This window comes from Alligator mississippiensis, chromosome 1, assembly GCF_030867095.1.
Source record: "Alligator mississippiensis isolate rAllMis1 chromosome 1, rAllMis1, whole genome shotgun sequence".
Classification (NCBI taxonomy): Eukaryota; Metazoa; Chordata; order Crocodylia; family Alligatoridae; genus Alligator; species Alligator mississippiensis.
Window position 1 is genome coordinate 298,437,491 of NC_081824.1, and position 12,493 is coordinate 298,449,983.

Sequence of the window (12,493 nt, forward strand, 5' to 3'; positions counted from 1 at the left end):
CTCTCCATCCTGTACCTTCCTTGCAGTGGATCTGATGGCAAGAAGGGCAGAGCAGTGACAGTCGCATAGGAGCAACTGCTAAGAGAGATGTCACTTTATTTTCTTGCCCCCAACACTCATGTCAGTGAACATTTAAATGCCAGTTTTCAGCAGCAAAAACATGAGGTGACATCTCCCAGCAGCAGCAAACCATCGGCTGCTACTACTGTACCACTGTCTCTGCTCTGCCTTCCCCACTGCTGGCACTCAAGACACTGCAAGGAAGGCAGGTGGAGAACGGGGATTGAGGACAAGAGGGTGAGACACCCCCTGGCTCCATTCTAGCCCCCCAGAGTATGAGACTGTCCCACTCACACCCCATTGTTACACTACTCATAGCCAGTATCATTTTTGAAGAAAGTATTTTTAGGCAGATCAGTTCTCTTCTGTTTTGATTGTAGTAGGGAAATCAGCACAAAATCTTTAAATGCTTGTCCTGGGTGAGTAAATTCTGTTGACTTCTCTTGTACTCTGTATCTGCATCAATCTAAGCATAAGCATTCCTATTCACAGGAATGGAGTGACTGCACCTATATTTCATTTGTAGATGTAAAACATGGGAACTGAAAAAGCAGGAGGACCACAGCCTGACTGCAGCTTTGCCCTATAGCATTTATGCCATTGAGTATTCGCATTAGGAAATGTGAAACAGAAATCTCATGACTGAGTTTTTACATAAGGTTTCAGTGTATGAAGTAAAATAGCAATTCTCAACCAGGGTGCCATGGCACTGTTAGGTATGCCAGCACCTACACATGATAAACCCAGAGATTTCAAATAGGAATCTATAGTTTTTGAGTACTTTGCAATAGAATTGCTCAAATTTTTTTTGGTAATCCAAAAATGAGTGAAAGCTAAAGGCTTGAGTCTAAAAAGGCCAAGAATTGCTGCAACAGAAAGTGGTAGAAATAAAAAAAACCTTTTGTGAATATTTCCTATTGTTTTTTAAACCAAAACATAGGAAAAGTCTACTGCAAAATTAATAAAACTCTTGGGAACAAGTACATAGTTAAATAGTATTTGCTTATTAGATTATAATTTTGTAATTAAGATGATCAAAGGGCTCAATATATGTCATTCGTTGATAAGTACTGCCTTTGATAAACAGACTGTCATTGAGGTTTGCAACAATAAGGGGTCTGCTGAATTTGAGGCAGTGGCCAGCTGATTTTGTGGGCAGATCACAGGGTCGGCTGCCATTTTTACAGGCTTATCCTGGCTGGGGGTCCTCCCACTCCACACTGCTGAGGGATTGGAGAGGGTTGTCCATCATAGAGCTTCACCGCTGATTGGTGGAGAGGGGCAGGGCCACATGATAGGCAGCCCTCAGCCAATCCGCAGCAAGGGACAGGGGTGGCAGCCATCTTACCTACTCACTTTCGTGCCGGCAGTCCTGTTAGTGCCAGGCTATGTGGCCGGGAGGACAGCTTACATTTAATGTTTAGTAAGTTTGGGGTTTTTTTCCATGGATTTCACAGAGATCACCTGATTTCATAGTTTCCTTGAAATCCACAAAATTGTGACTTGATTAGATCCCTAGCAATATTTATTTACTGATGGAGTGTTTTTAACTGAGGGTATTGATTAAACATTTAGTTTATTTCCCACCTTCATGCCATATTTTAGGTTAAGATATGAAGCTACCTCACCAGATAAGTCATCAAATATTTAGTTTTATCAAAATGGCTTGGATGCCCTAAATGCAGGAGCCTGCTTGAATCCTGAAGGGAAGATTACAGGATGAAGGAGAGAAAATTTGGAAAAGACAACAAGATGTCAGACTGTCTGCACATAGCTGGGAATCCTAAGCAGTAGTTGAAATGCTAAATAGTTTCTAAGGAGCCAGTTTTAGTTTATTAAAAATTGATTCCTCGTTTGTTTATTACCCTTTGCACACAATACCTGAAACAATGTTACATAAATGGCTCGTACAGAAACATCCATGGGGAGTCTCCCCAAATTTTTATTACTAAAACCTGCATTATTTTCACTACATATATTGCAGTACATGTACTAGGAGGTTATTAGCTTTATAAATATTATAAGCAAAATAAAAGTGCATTTACCAAAGTAAGTGGACAGAGTGCATTGATAAGTGTGGTGTTCCTGCTTTTCTGCAACTTATAATGTGTACCTCAGTCACTGGTGCAAGTAAACTAATATTTGCTGCATTTATTGTGTTTTATAATGTAAAACATATTTCTGAAAGCTTGAACATTACAAAGCTAAAGCGTGTTATGAAGTATAGATTGTTGTTGATATATTTGACTTATTTATATGCCAATATGAGTTATTGTGTGGAAACATTTAACTTTCTCTATGCTCTTATGAAGTGAGCTCTCATTAAATGTCATGCTATTCTATCAGAAAGCAGCGAACAGCTTGTATGGCCAGTATGAGGAGAAGGTCCGTCCCTGCATTGATCTCATTGACTCTCTGAGAGCACTCGGAGTAGAAAAAGATCTCCCTTTGCCAGCAATTGCTGTCATTGGAGACCAGAGCTCTGGAAAAAGCTCAGTCCTAGAAGCACTGTCTGGTGTCTCTCTTCCTAGAGGCAGCGGTAAGTATTTACTTTTATGCTCATAGGTGGTGGAAGGCTGGGTGGGGCTTAGCCCCCACAAATGCAGGTAGCCTAGTCGTGGGCTCCGGGCGGCTGCAGTGGCAGGGGGAGGAGTGCATACACAGACGAGCAGCCGGAACTTGCAGACAGCTGGGAACTCAACCCAGTCTGGACCATCCCACATCCAGCAGATAAATGTGTGGATGGGAAGGGACGCAGGGGAGGGGAGGGAAGGACTATGGGGGTGTAGATCGAGGCCCTGGGGGCGGAGGGTGAATAGGGCCCTTGTACAGGGTGTGGGATGCTCCAAGTCTGGGCAGCTCCAGGAGCACGGGGTGGGGGCGGTGTCTGCCACCCCCGGGGCAGGCACAGGGGGTACATGCCCCCCGATCTGTGCATGGGGCAGAGAGCTGGGCTCTGCTCCTGCTGCCGGTGCCCCAGCAGCTACGTGACATGAGTGGTAGGAGGTGTGTGGTGTTGCGTGGCTGCTGAGTTACCGGCAGCAGGGGCAGAGCCCAATTCTCAGCAGCAGCAGCTGCCTCTGTGCCACACACAGATCAGGGGGCACATGCCCCCTGTGCCTGCCTCAGGCAAGGGAGCAGGGTGAGCCCGTATCCCTGGACAAGCTGCCTGGGCCCAGAGCATCCCACAATCTGCCTTGGCCCTGGGGCTCCATTCACCCCTGCCCCTGTCTCTACCCCCCCACTCCCTTCCCTCACCATGGCAGCCTCGATTGGACCCCCCACCCCTTCCCCATAACAGACTTACCTGCTGGGGTGTGTGCATGCTCAGCACCCTCCCCCATCATATTTTCTTCCTCTGCCTATGATTATGGTTTTTCATCTCTGAAATCTCTCAAGTTTGCAGAGGTTGCAGTCAGGCCTTTGTCAGATAAAGAGCTGAGATTTGGAAAACTGGAAGTGAATTTTAGATTCATAACTCAAGGTATCCCCCAAAAAAACTTTGCCATCAGAAAGTTTATGATTAGTTTGACTTGCAATCACACACTCCGGTTGTCACTTAAAGTCACTTCTTCTGAGTCAGATGAGAAACATATAAAGTTGCTCTCCGAGGTAAAGGAGAGTGTTTGTAGCTCATACAGATACCAGTCTTCCCTCTCTGCATAACATAATACTATCTGCTTATTCACTGCTAACACAAAAATGTCTGCATCAGTAATAGGTGTTAAGTTTTGTCATGTTTTCACATCACATCCAGTTTTTGTTTTATCGTTATCTTAGATTTGCATGCATCAGTAAATATTTTTTAGGGAAAAACGTGTTAAGTTCGAGAAAATTATTCATTTAGATCCCTGAAGTTTATAAAAAAGGACTGATACTGTAGCTCAGCAGTGATTTTAAACCAGAGTGCTTCCAACAAGGCTGCCCACCTACACATGTAAAAGTATTAATGACATTCCTAGAAGAACTGCAGAAACCACCACAATCTTAGACTGGCTCCTATTTGGTGAAAAGTAATGTGTCTCACACAGAAACATTTTCTGATAACATCTGCTTTTTAAATACCCCCCCTTTATGCAAACATGTCTGAAGACATGGCTTTGAATTCAGTTTTCCATAGCCTGTAACTAAAAGGGGTTTTTTTCATCACAGCTGGAGGAGGATTTGAAATTTGGACCAATTAATTAGGAAGTCCATTGCATTTTTCCCTCTTCATGTTTTCACCATGGTCTGGCATATCTTAAGTTGAACTGTTATTGGGGAGAGGGGAGGCATGTGCCACTGCAGCACACAGGGTTAAAGCAAAAGTGATTTTATGGAGTGAAATCAACTTAAAAGCTGCTACTGTTGTTGCTAAGAGACTTATACTGGCCAAAGCAACTGTGTAGCATATGATTTCATATGTTACACAGGAAGCAAACTTTGAACACTTGTGAAGCTTTAGGCATTGTGTGTATTTGGAGAGGGATTATATTTTGTGGCAAACTCTAAATCTTAAAAGCAACAAGAATGATCTGACTAACTCAATTTGTAAATCGTTATAGGTATTGTTACCAGATGTCCTTTGGAACTCAAACTTAAAAAGACAACACCTGAACAGGGGTGGAAAGGGAAAATTAGTTACCGGGATATAGATGAGATACTCCAGAATCCTGCACAGGTGGAGAAAGAAATAAGAAAAGGTAAGTTCAGTTTATTCCATTCTGATTCCATTGTATTTATTTATTTTATTCCTATATTGCCCTCTCAAAAATAGCCTCAAGGCAGCTTACAATAAAAAAGCCAGAAAAACAGATAAAATAGTACAGGCAACCCCTGCTTAATGCTATTTCGCTATAACGCTCATTTTAAATTGATACCTGATTTCACGTAGCACTCAGCAAGTTTCATTATAATGCTCGCAGTTGCCATTTTGTGTCATCAAATACTTTTGGTTTCACTTAACGCTCATTTCACTTAATGCTCTGTTTTTCAGGAACCAATTAAGAGTATTAAGCAGGGGTTGCCTGTAAATGATAAAAACAATTCCCCACACAATGCCACAGAACTGCTATAAGATTCTCACCTTTTCATCATTTTCTTCTTTCAATATGCAGAACAATACTTCCCAAATTAACACACAGGTAATAACCATTAAGAATGCCAAGAACATGGGGCCAAATAATAAAAGCAGAAAAATAATACTGTATTGTAGTGTATGTTATATATCATCTACATTGATAAGAAATAGTAACATGGAGTAATAAAAGTGATATATTTGCCATTCTTGGCCTCAGTGAAGTTCCATCAGGGTTTGTCATATCTGCTTACAGTAGGCACTCACCTGGATGGCATTTCTCTGGAGGTTTGGCTGTAATGCAGTAATGGTTTAATGCCTCATCTGATCAATTCCAAAATTTCAGGGAGAGTTCAGGACCTTCATGTTTTTTAACTAAGTAAGAAAAACTGAAAGGGATAAATGCAGGACACATGGAGTCCCAGCTATTATTTTAACATGCCAAATTTTCTAACAGTTCTGCATGTGTCTGTCTATATTTCAAACACATCTTAATAGCTTCTGAGTAACCCTACTTGTCCTCCCTATAGGCTAGGTACAGACATTCAAAATGTGGTTTTCTGTAAGTAGCATAGTGTAGATCAGTAGTGAACAGAACATGCATTCACCCTTGTTGGGAGGGGGTGGGGAACACAAATCTTAAACTGGGTCCCACCATTTTTAACCAGTCTGTGTGCACCAGACTTCTGTTCTGTTAGGGGCAGAGACCGGTTTCCAGTTACTTTTATACTCATAAAAGTGCAATGTCTATACCTGGCCATTGAACTTAACATGCTGTCATGGTGCAAAAATAAATGACATAGCATCCCAAAAAGGAGTAATGGTGAAAACAGACATACATCAAGAGGCAGTGGCATGAGGGGCCTGGTGGGAGAATTAGAAGCACCCAGAAACTCTGTCTGAGGAAAAATTGGGGATAGTCTCATGAATTCCCTGAAGCAGGAAAAGGTAAAAGTCATTTGTATAATGAAATGGAAGGAGCCCTTAGCCTCCATGAGAGGCTTGGCTTATAGAAGATACTACATACTGTTTAATCTTTATGCATCCAAGTGACTCTTGCCACTGTGTGGTGGCAATTTTTGACATTTCTGCACCATTTGGATTCTGTTTCCACTTATAACAGATAGGGATTGCTTTGTACGTGTACCTGTCAGAATAGACTGGAGGAGGGGAGCCCTCCCACCTTGCAGCCCACTAAGCTAGTCACTACAGCCACTTGCTCAGGGAGCAGGAGACCTGAGTACCAGGCCCTCTGACTCAGGGTATCCTGTTTCACAGCAAAGTACTGTAACTGTTAAGCCATGGGGAGTCAACCTGCATCATGGGTGCCACAGGTTGCATGGGAAGCCTCTGTCTGCAGATTGAGGAAGTGGACAGGCAACACAGTGGCACATAGGACAGGGAGAAGAAAGCAAAGAAGCAGTTTGGTCAGGAAGCACAGAGCAGGGAGCAAAAAGATGAGCAGCAGATCAGGTAAGGGTGTGGCATTGGACTGGAGTGGCATTCAGGAAGGGTGCAGGGCTAATTTGTGGCAGGCCAGCCAAAAAGGTTGGTCCCCATTGGTCTCAACATTTCTCAGAGATCTCTCCAGCTTCCCCTTGAAGCCCCATGGGTTGCTAGGAGGACGAGGAAAACATCTCTCCTGCCCTACTGATAATCTGTTTGTCCCCAGAAGCTTACGGCTTGATTGTCCCTACTGGCTTAGCTTTTATAATTGCATACATTGTTAATGGTCATTACTTTATCCAGTTCTGGTTTATTTGTACATGCTTTGAGGTTTTCAAGAACTAATTAAAAATTTGGTAAAGTAATCAAGTAAATGACATCCAGGTCAAATAAGCAAATCATGGTGAAAAAAGGTTTCTTATGAGACATGATTTACTTTGATATCATAGAACACTATCCTCGCATTATCATCTGACAATATGGTTAGGCAGAAATAACAAACCAGTTATGTATGTATGCTTTTCTTTGACCTGTTCAGCTTGGACAATGTGATCTAATAGGTAATGTAAAACCCTGGGAATTGATATTCCTACGTGCTGTTCTTGGTTCTGCCTTTGATTGTTGCAGACGTAGTTGAATGTGGAAACAATTGTATAACAACTAAATATTTCAGTAGCTCACTATTGCATCGTATCATCTGCCTCCATCAGTCTTCTTTGGGTATATGGAGATTTCTCAGAAAGCACATTTCTCAGTGATTATCAAGGCCCACATCCTCTGAAGGACATTAACCATGGCCCAGTAATTTCCATAGCATTTTTCATGGGTAGATCTTTAGATCTTTTAGCCTCCAAAAGCTTTCGTAAAAGGAAACATGGGAGCAACTCATGTTCTCCAAATCCATTATGCTCAGCTGAAATTCTAAGTTTCTGAACTCTGCTTTCATTGCCGTGCTCTTTCTTCCTTTGTAGCCCAGGATGCAATGGCTGGTGAAGGAGTGGGTATTAGCCATGAATTAATTTCCCTGGAAATCAGCTCCCAAGATGTTCCAGATTTGACCCTGATTGACTTACCAGGGATCACAAGAGTGGCTGTGAGGAATCAGCCAGAAGATATTGGAGAACAGGTAAAGCATTTTCACCTTCCTATCTGGAAAACAGTTGCAACAATAGAGATCCCATGCACACCATGCTATAGGGCACAGCTAATTCATCACAAACATCATGAAAGAGAGAATACACAAGACAGTTGCTGAGAAAGGAAATGCTCTGATCGCTACTGGACACAGCAGTGTACTGTAGAGATGCCCATGCTACCCCAGATACCAAGCAGTCTAATTATGGCAGTATCAGTAGCATAAGGATGGGTGGGTAAGCAGAGCATGATCCCTGAGCACTGCCCAAGAGCAGGATGTGCCAGAATGGAATGGGGGACACCTGTCCTTCCTGTTCCCCCCTGTACCACTTGACTCCAGCTCCTACCAGGAAGGTCACGGTGTCAGCAGTGGTGGAGGAACGGGTCATTTAAAGTCATGCTGGGGAATGTAGGTTCTACTGTGGTGGGGGAGATGTTACTTCATATTTTTTTTATGCCAAACATTTTTGGCTGCTGTGTGTACATATCTGCAGCAAAAAAAAAAAAAAAGAGGTGACACCTCCTCTTAGCAGCAGTGAATTCCAGCTGCTGTTCTTGCAGTGCTGTCATCACTTTTCCCATCCCTGCTGCCAGACCCACCAGAGCCAAGAAGCTGAAAGGTGCAAGGGGAAGAGAAGAGTGGGATTGTCCAGGCCATAGTCCTGGCCAATTATGCCTCTGGAAAGTATGGAGCTCTTTTACCCTGCTTCTGGTACCTAGCCCAGCTGGTTTAAAGTAAGCTTGGGTACACTACGCTAAAGTCTGGTGTGTAACTATAGGCCTAAAATGAAACATGTGCTGGCCCTATAGAGATCATTGTGTGAAAGGATGGCTAACAACTAAGGAAACCTCTTTCTAGCATATTAATACACATTATCATCCTCAGCTGTGGAACAAAAAAGGCAAATTGGGCGCATCCCCATGAGCATACAAATGTGGTTTGCAGCACCTCAAAGCAGTCTGAGGTGCTGCAAACATCACCTGGTGTACATGCAAGCATTCACTGCTGCTTAGCAGCACTGTGCAGGGGGGTTTACACCAGGCAATCCCGATACCAAAAAACCCCACCTGCTGCTAAAAGAACCAACGTGGTGCCCATGGCAGCAATGTGCACTGCCAGAAACCAGAGCATGACTATCCAAAGCCACGTTCTGGCTGCTTGCCGGGCTCCAAGCAGCCAGATCGCCCTTGGCTCCATTACTGGTTCAATGATTTCTCAGTGCTTCATCAAGTAATGGATCAAAATCTGACTTCAGAGGGTCATTGTGAAGTCACAGTAGTATAAATGGGAGCAAAATATGACTCACTGTTTCTGTTGGTTTTTTTTATTTCTGTTAAAACATTTTCTAAAGTTAAAAGGATAATGCACAAAAGTGAGAGAGACCCCCTTTTTTAATAAGGTAACAGAAGCTAATTTCTGTAATGCATGTGAGAAGACTGGAAGCTTAAGGCTAACTCGATGTAACTTTAGCATGAATAGGAGCTAAAGGATGGTATATAGTCTCTTCCCTCAAGGAACATCTAAATAGTAAATTGGAATGAGAGCAGACATAGATCAGTAAATCTTTATGAATGGGGTTTTGGGGTAAGTATTGTAACAGCACCAAGTGGTCTTTCTTATCCAGCCAGAATGCAGGGCAGCACTCATTCTCCTTTATAATAAACTTACTATAAATATTGGTAGGACAACATCACAATCAAATGGTTGGTTTGATATTGTCCTGAACTGGGTATATTTTCTAGACAAAAAAATAGAAAAGATAGAAAGCATCTTAACTTAGGAAGAGGACAAAAATATGATTGAAATGAAATGGGAAAGATGTTTCAAAACTCAAAATAAGCTATTAATTTAATTCAATAAAAGTAGATCTGTGCAAACCTTTAGCAATACACCCAAATCCATGAAAAACCCTGTTAATTTGGGGGTTTATACAGAGAAACAAAACCAGCCAAATACAACATAAGTTTATTTCTCAAATCTTACTGTACTGCACAGAAACAATGCTTTGCTTTCTTTTGATGGATACCAAATCAAGACCAATCATGTAGCTCTACATTTAATTTGATGCTGGTGTGTCAGTATATTCTGACTTCATTTTTTTTATTCTAACATGCACTTTGACAACAGAATCTGGGTTTCTCACACCGTGGCCACTGATGTAATGAAATGCCACTAATATTGTCATCATCAAATATTGGAGTTGGCAACCTATGGCCCACAGCCAGGATCTGGCCCACAGTCATGGAGCGTCAGCAGCAGGGGGTACCTTGTGTAGGTGCTCTCCTTATGCCACCATGAGTATGAATGTCAGCTGCGGAAGCTCTCCCTGTGTAGATCAGAAGAGACCTATCCGCTGCAGGTGCTTTCCCTGAGCAGCCAGGGAGACATTCGGTAGACACAGCAGGATCCTAATGCCTGCCTCCTGCCTGCCTTTAATCTAGGGAGGGTCATTCTAGCCCACAACTGGAAAAGGTTTCCTACCCCTGTTCAACTGTATTGTGTATGTGAGCTAGTCTATTTTCAGACAGTTTCACAGAGTAGATCCTTTTAAATCTAGCCAGGTTGTAAAAGAGGTTTGTCTCCTGTCTCCATTGAAACAACAAAAGAAAAAATGCCTGCAGTTATATACCTTGAACATTTAAATTTTATCTTTGGGTAAAAGACTGAATTCATCTGCAGAAATGTCTATAGCCACTTTCATGAAATATTTCATAATGTCGAGGTACCTCACTTTAATTGGAAACTGGTCCATGCTATTTGATAACATAAGCCTTAATACATCTTTTTCTTTCCACACTAAACTGCAGATTAAAAAGCTAATTAAAAAAATCATTACTAAACAAGAGACAATAAACCTGGTGGTGGTACCCAGTAATGTGGATATTGCAACAACCGAGGCACTGAAAATGGCTCAAGAGGTGGACCCTCTTGGAGAGAGAACAGTAGGTAAGATGTATGTTTAAAAATGCACCTGGAAAAAGAAGTTATATTTCATAGAGCTCTATTGTTTTTCCCACCATGGTCCAAGCCCACAATAGGTTATAAAAATATATAAGCTATATAAAACAGCATACAAAGAGATAGAAGGATACTAATAAGAATAACTCAATCTTGGGCCCTACTGGGCACATCTATATATGTACTTTACTGCAGGCTCGACTAATTAGCTGTGCAAAAAAAGGTCACGGTCTATACATGCCATATTAGGGTGCAGTAAATTAATTAACTCTGCTGTAGGATAGCACTGCCTGGGATAAGTACTAGTCAATGACAGAGTACTTACGTGTGCTCAAATGCATGTATAGACTGTACCAGGGTTGGCTGGGGCATGAGGGTGCTACAGCGCGGGGGCTGCCTGCCAACTAGCCCTACACTATAGCACTCTTGTGCCTCAGCCAAGAGACTGCCGAACATTACCACCTGGAGCCCAGGGCTGACCCCCCAGGCTCCCTGTTCTGGATCAGCTGCTCCTGGGTGTAGCATCTTCATGGCTAGGGTCAGACATTCAAAAAGCCTGAGCCTGAATTGATTTAACCTTTGCAGGTTAGTCTAACGTGGCTAGCCTGAACCAATTGGAAACTGGACAGACATTCTCTCTAGACTGAGGAAATTCAAGCACATGCCTGCAGTGGCTCTGGCTAGAAGCCGGGGAGCACTAGAGCAGCCCTCCCTTCCCTTGCTCAAAGTTGAGCTGAGTGGGGTATGGCCAGGCCCCAGCAGGACTTTCTCATTAGGGAGGTCTGCCTGCAACATCCCAGGCTTTTCCCCACTGGCTGCTCAAGGGGTGGGAGAATTGTCAGCTCCCAGACCCTTGCTAGCACTCTGAGGCAAGGGTGCGTGTGGTTCTGGGCGCACATGAAGATACTGTGTCCAGGAGCAGCTGACTCCAGCATGAATGGCACTGTAGTTTATTGCTACATGCTAAAAGCCCATGCATCTGTTGATGATATGGAGCTTTTCAATCTCCCTCCCTGCTTGTCAGACTGTCTGCAGCAAACTGACAGGAGAGCAAGGTAGCCCAGAGCTGAAGAGTCTTTATCACCTGCTTAGCAAAATAATAGGCTCTCTCCACATTACTTCAGACTTTTCTTAAACAGCTTACTGGGTTGATCTGCTGATTAGTTCCAAAAGCCCTGTTCTGTCTGACTGCCTGTCCCAATGAAATTGAAAAGAGATGCACACAGACACCTCTTGGCATTATCTAGCACGCCACATGCCTAGGATCTGTAGACCTGGGGTCCATGCTGTGGGAGATGGAAAGGGGGGGATTCCTGCTTGAGCAGTAAGGGGGGCAGAGCAGGGGGAAGCCAGCAGACCCTGCTCTGTCTGCAGTCTCCTGTTGGTATCTTATACAGCACTAGCTAGCGTACCATATGCTGGCTATGGGCCACGCTGTGGAAGAGGGGAGGAAGCGATCCCTGCTTAAGCAGCTAAGTGGTGGGGGGTGGTGCATGGGGAAGCCAGCAGACCCTGCTGTGTCTGCAAGTCTCTGCCAAAGGAGCTCTGCCCAGGGAGCAGAAGGAAGAGTCCAGCCCTGCTGTGAAGCAGAGACCCACCCCCAGTCCAGAGAGCATGCCAGGATGCTGGGGGTGTTTGGTTTATCTTAAACCAGCAAGGGGTCTGGGACAGACATCGCATAAACAGGTTTGAGCCAAATCAGTTAAGTCTGATACTACATTCAACCAGGTTTATCTCAGACTGGTTTCAGCCATTTTTCAACTGGTTTATGTGCACTGAGCATCTGTTCTGCTACAGATTTAAATCAGTTTCTGATCACTTAAACTGGTTTATGTGTA

The 12,493-nt window shown here is 43.3% G+C and overlaps 1 protein-coding gene across 2 annotated transcripts in view; it reads left to right on the forward strand.

Moving 5' to 3' along the window:
- Nucleotides 1–12,493, forward strand: part of LOC102568651 (interferon-induced GTP-binding protein Mx1) — a 41,064-nt gene that overhangs the window by 13,707 nt on the left and 14,864 nt on the right. For both annotated transcript variants that reach the window (XM_019476368.2, XM_059720753.1), the window contains exons 4-7: nucleotides 2,407–2,599; nucleotides 4,605–4,742; nucleotides 7,534–7,688; nucleotides 10,505–10,643. In XM_019476368.2, coding sequence (XP_019331913.1) covers nucleotides 2,407–2,599; nucleotides 4,605–4,742; nucleotides 7,534–7,688; nucleotides 10,505–10,643 — 625 coding nt within the window. The remainder of the gene's footprint in view (nucleotides 1–2,406; nucleotides 2,600–4,604; nucleotides 4,743–7,533; nucleotides 7,689–10,504; nucleotides 10,644–12,493) is intronic.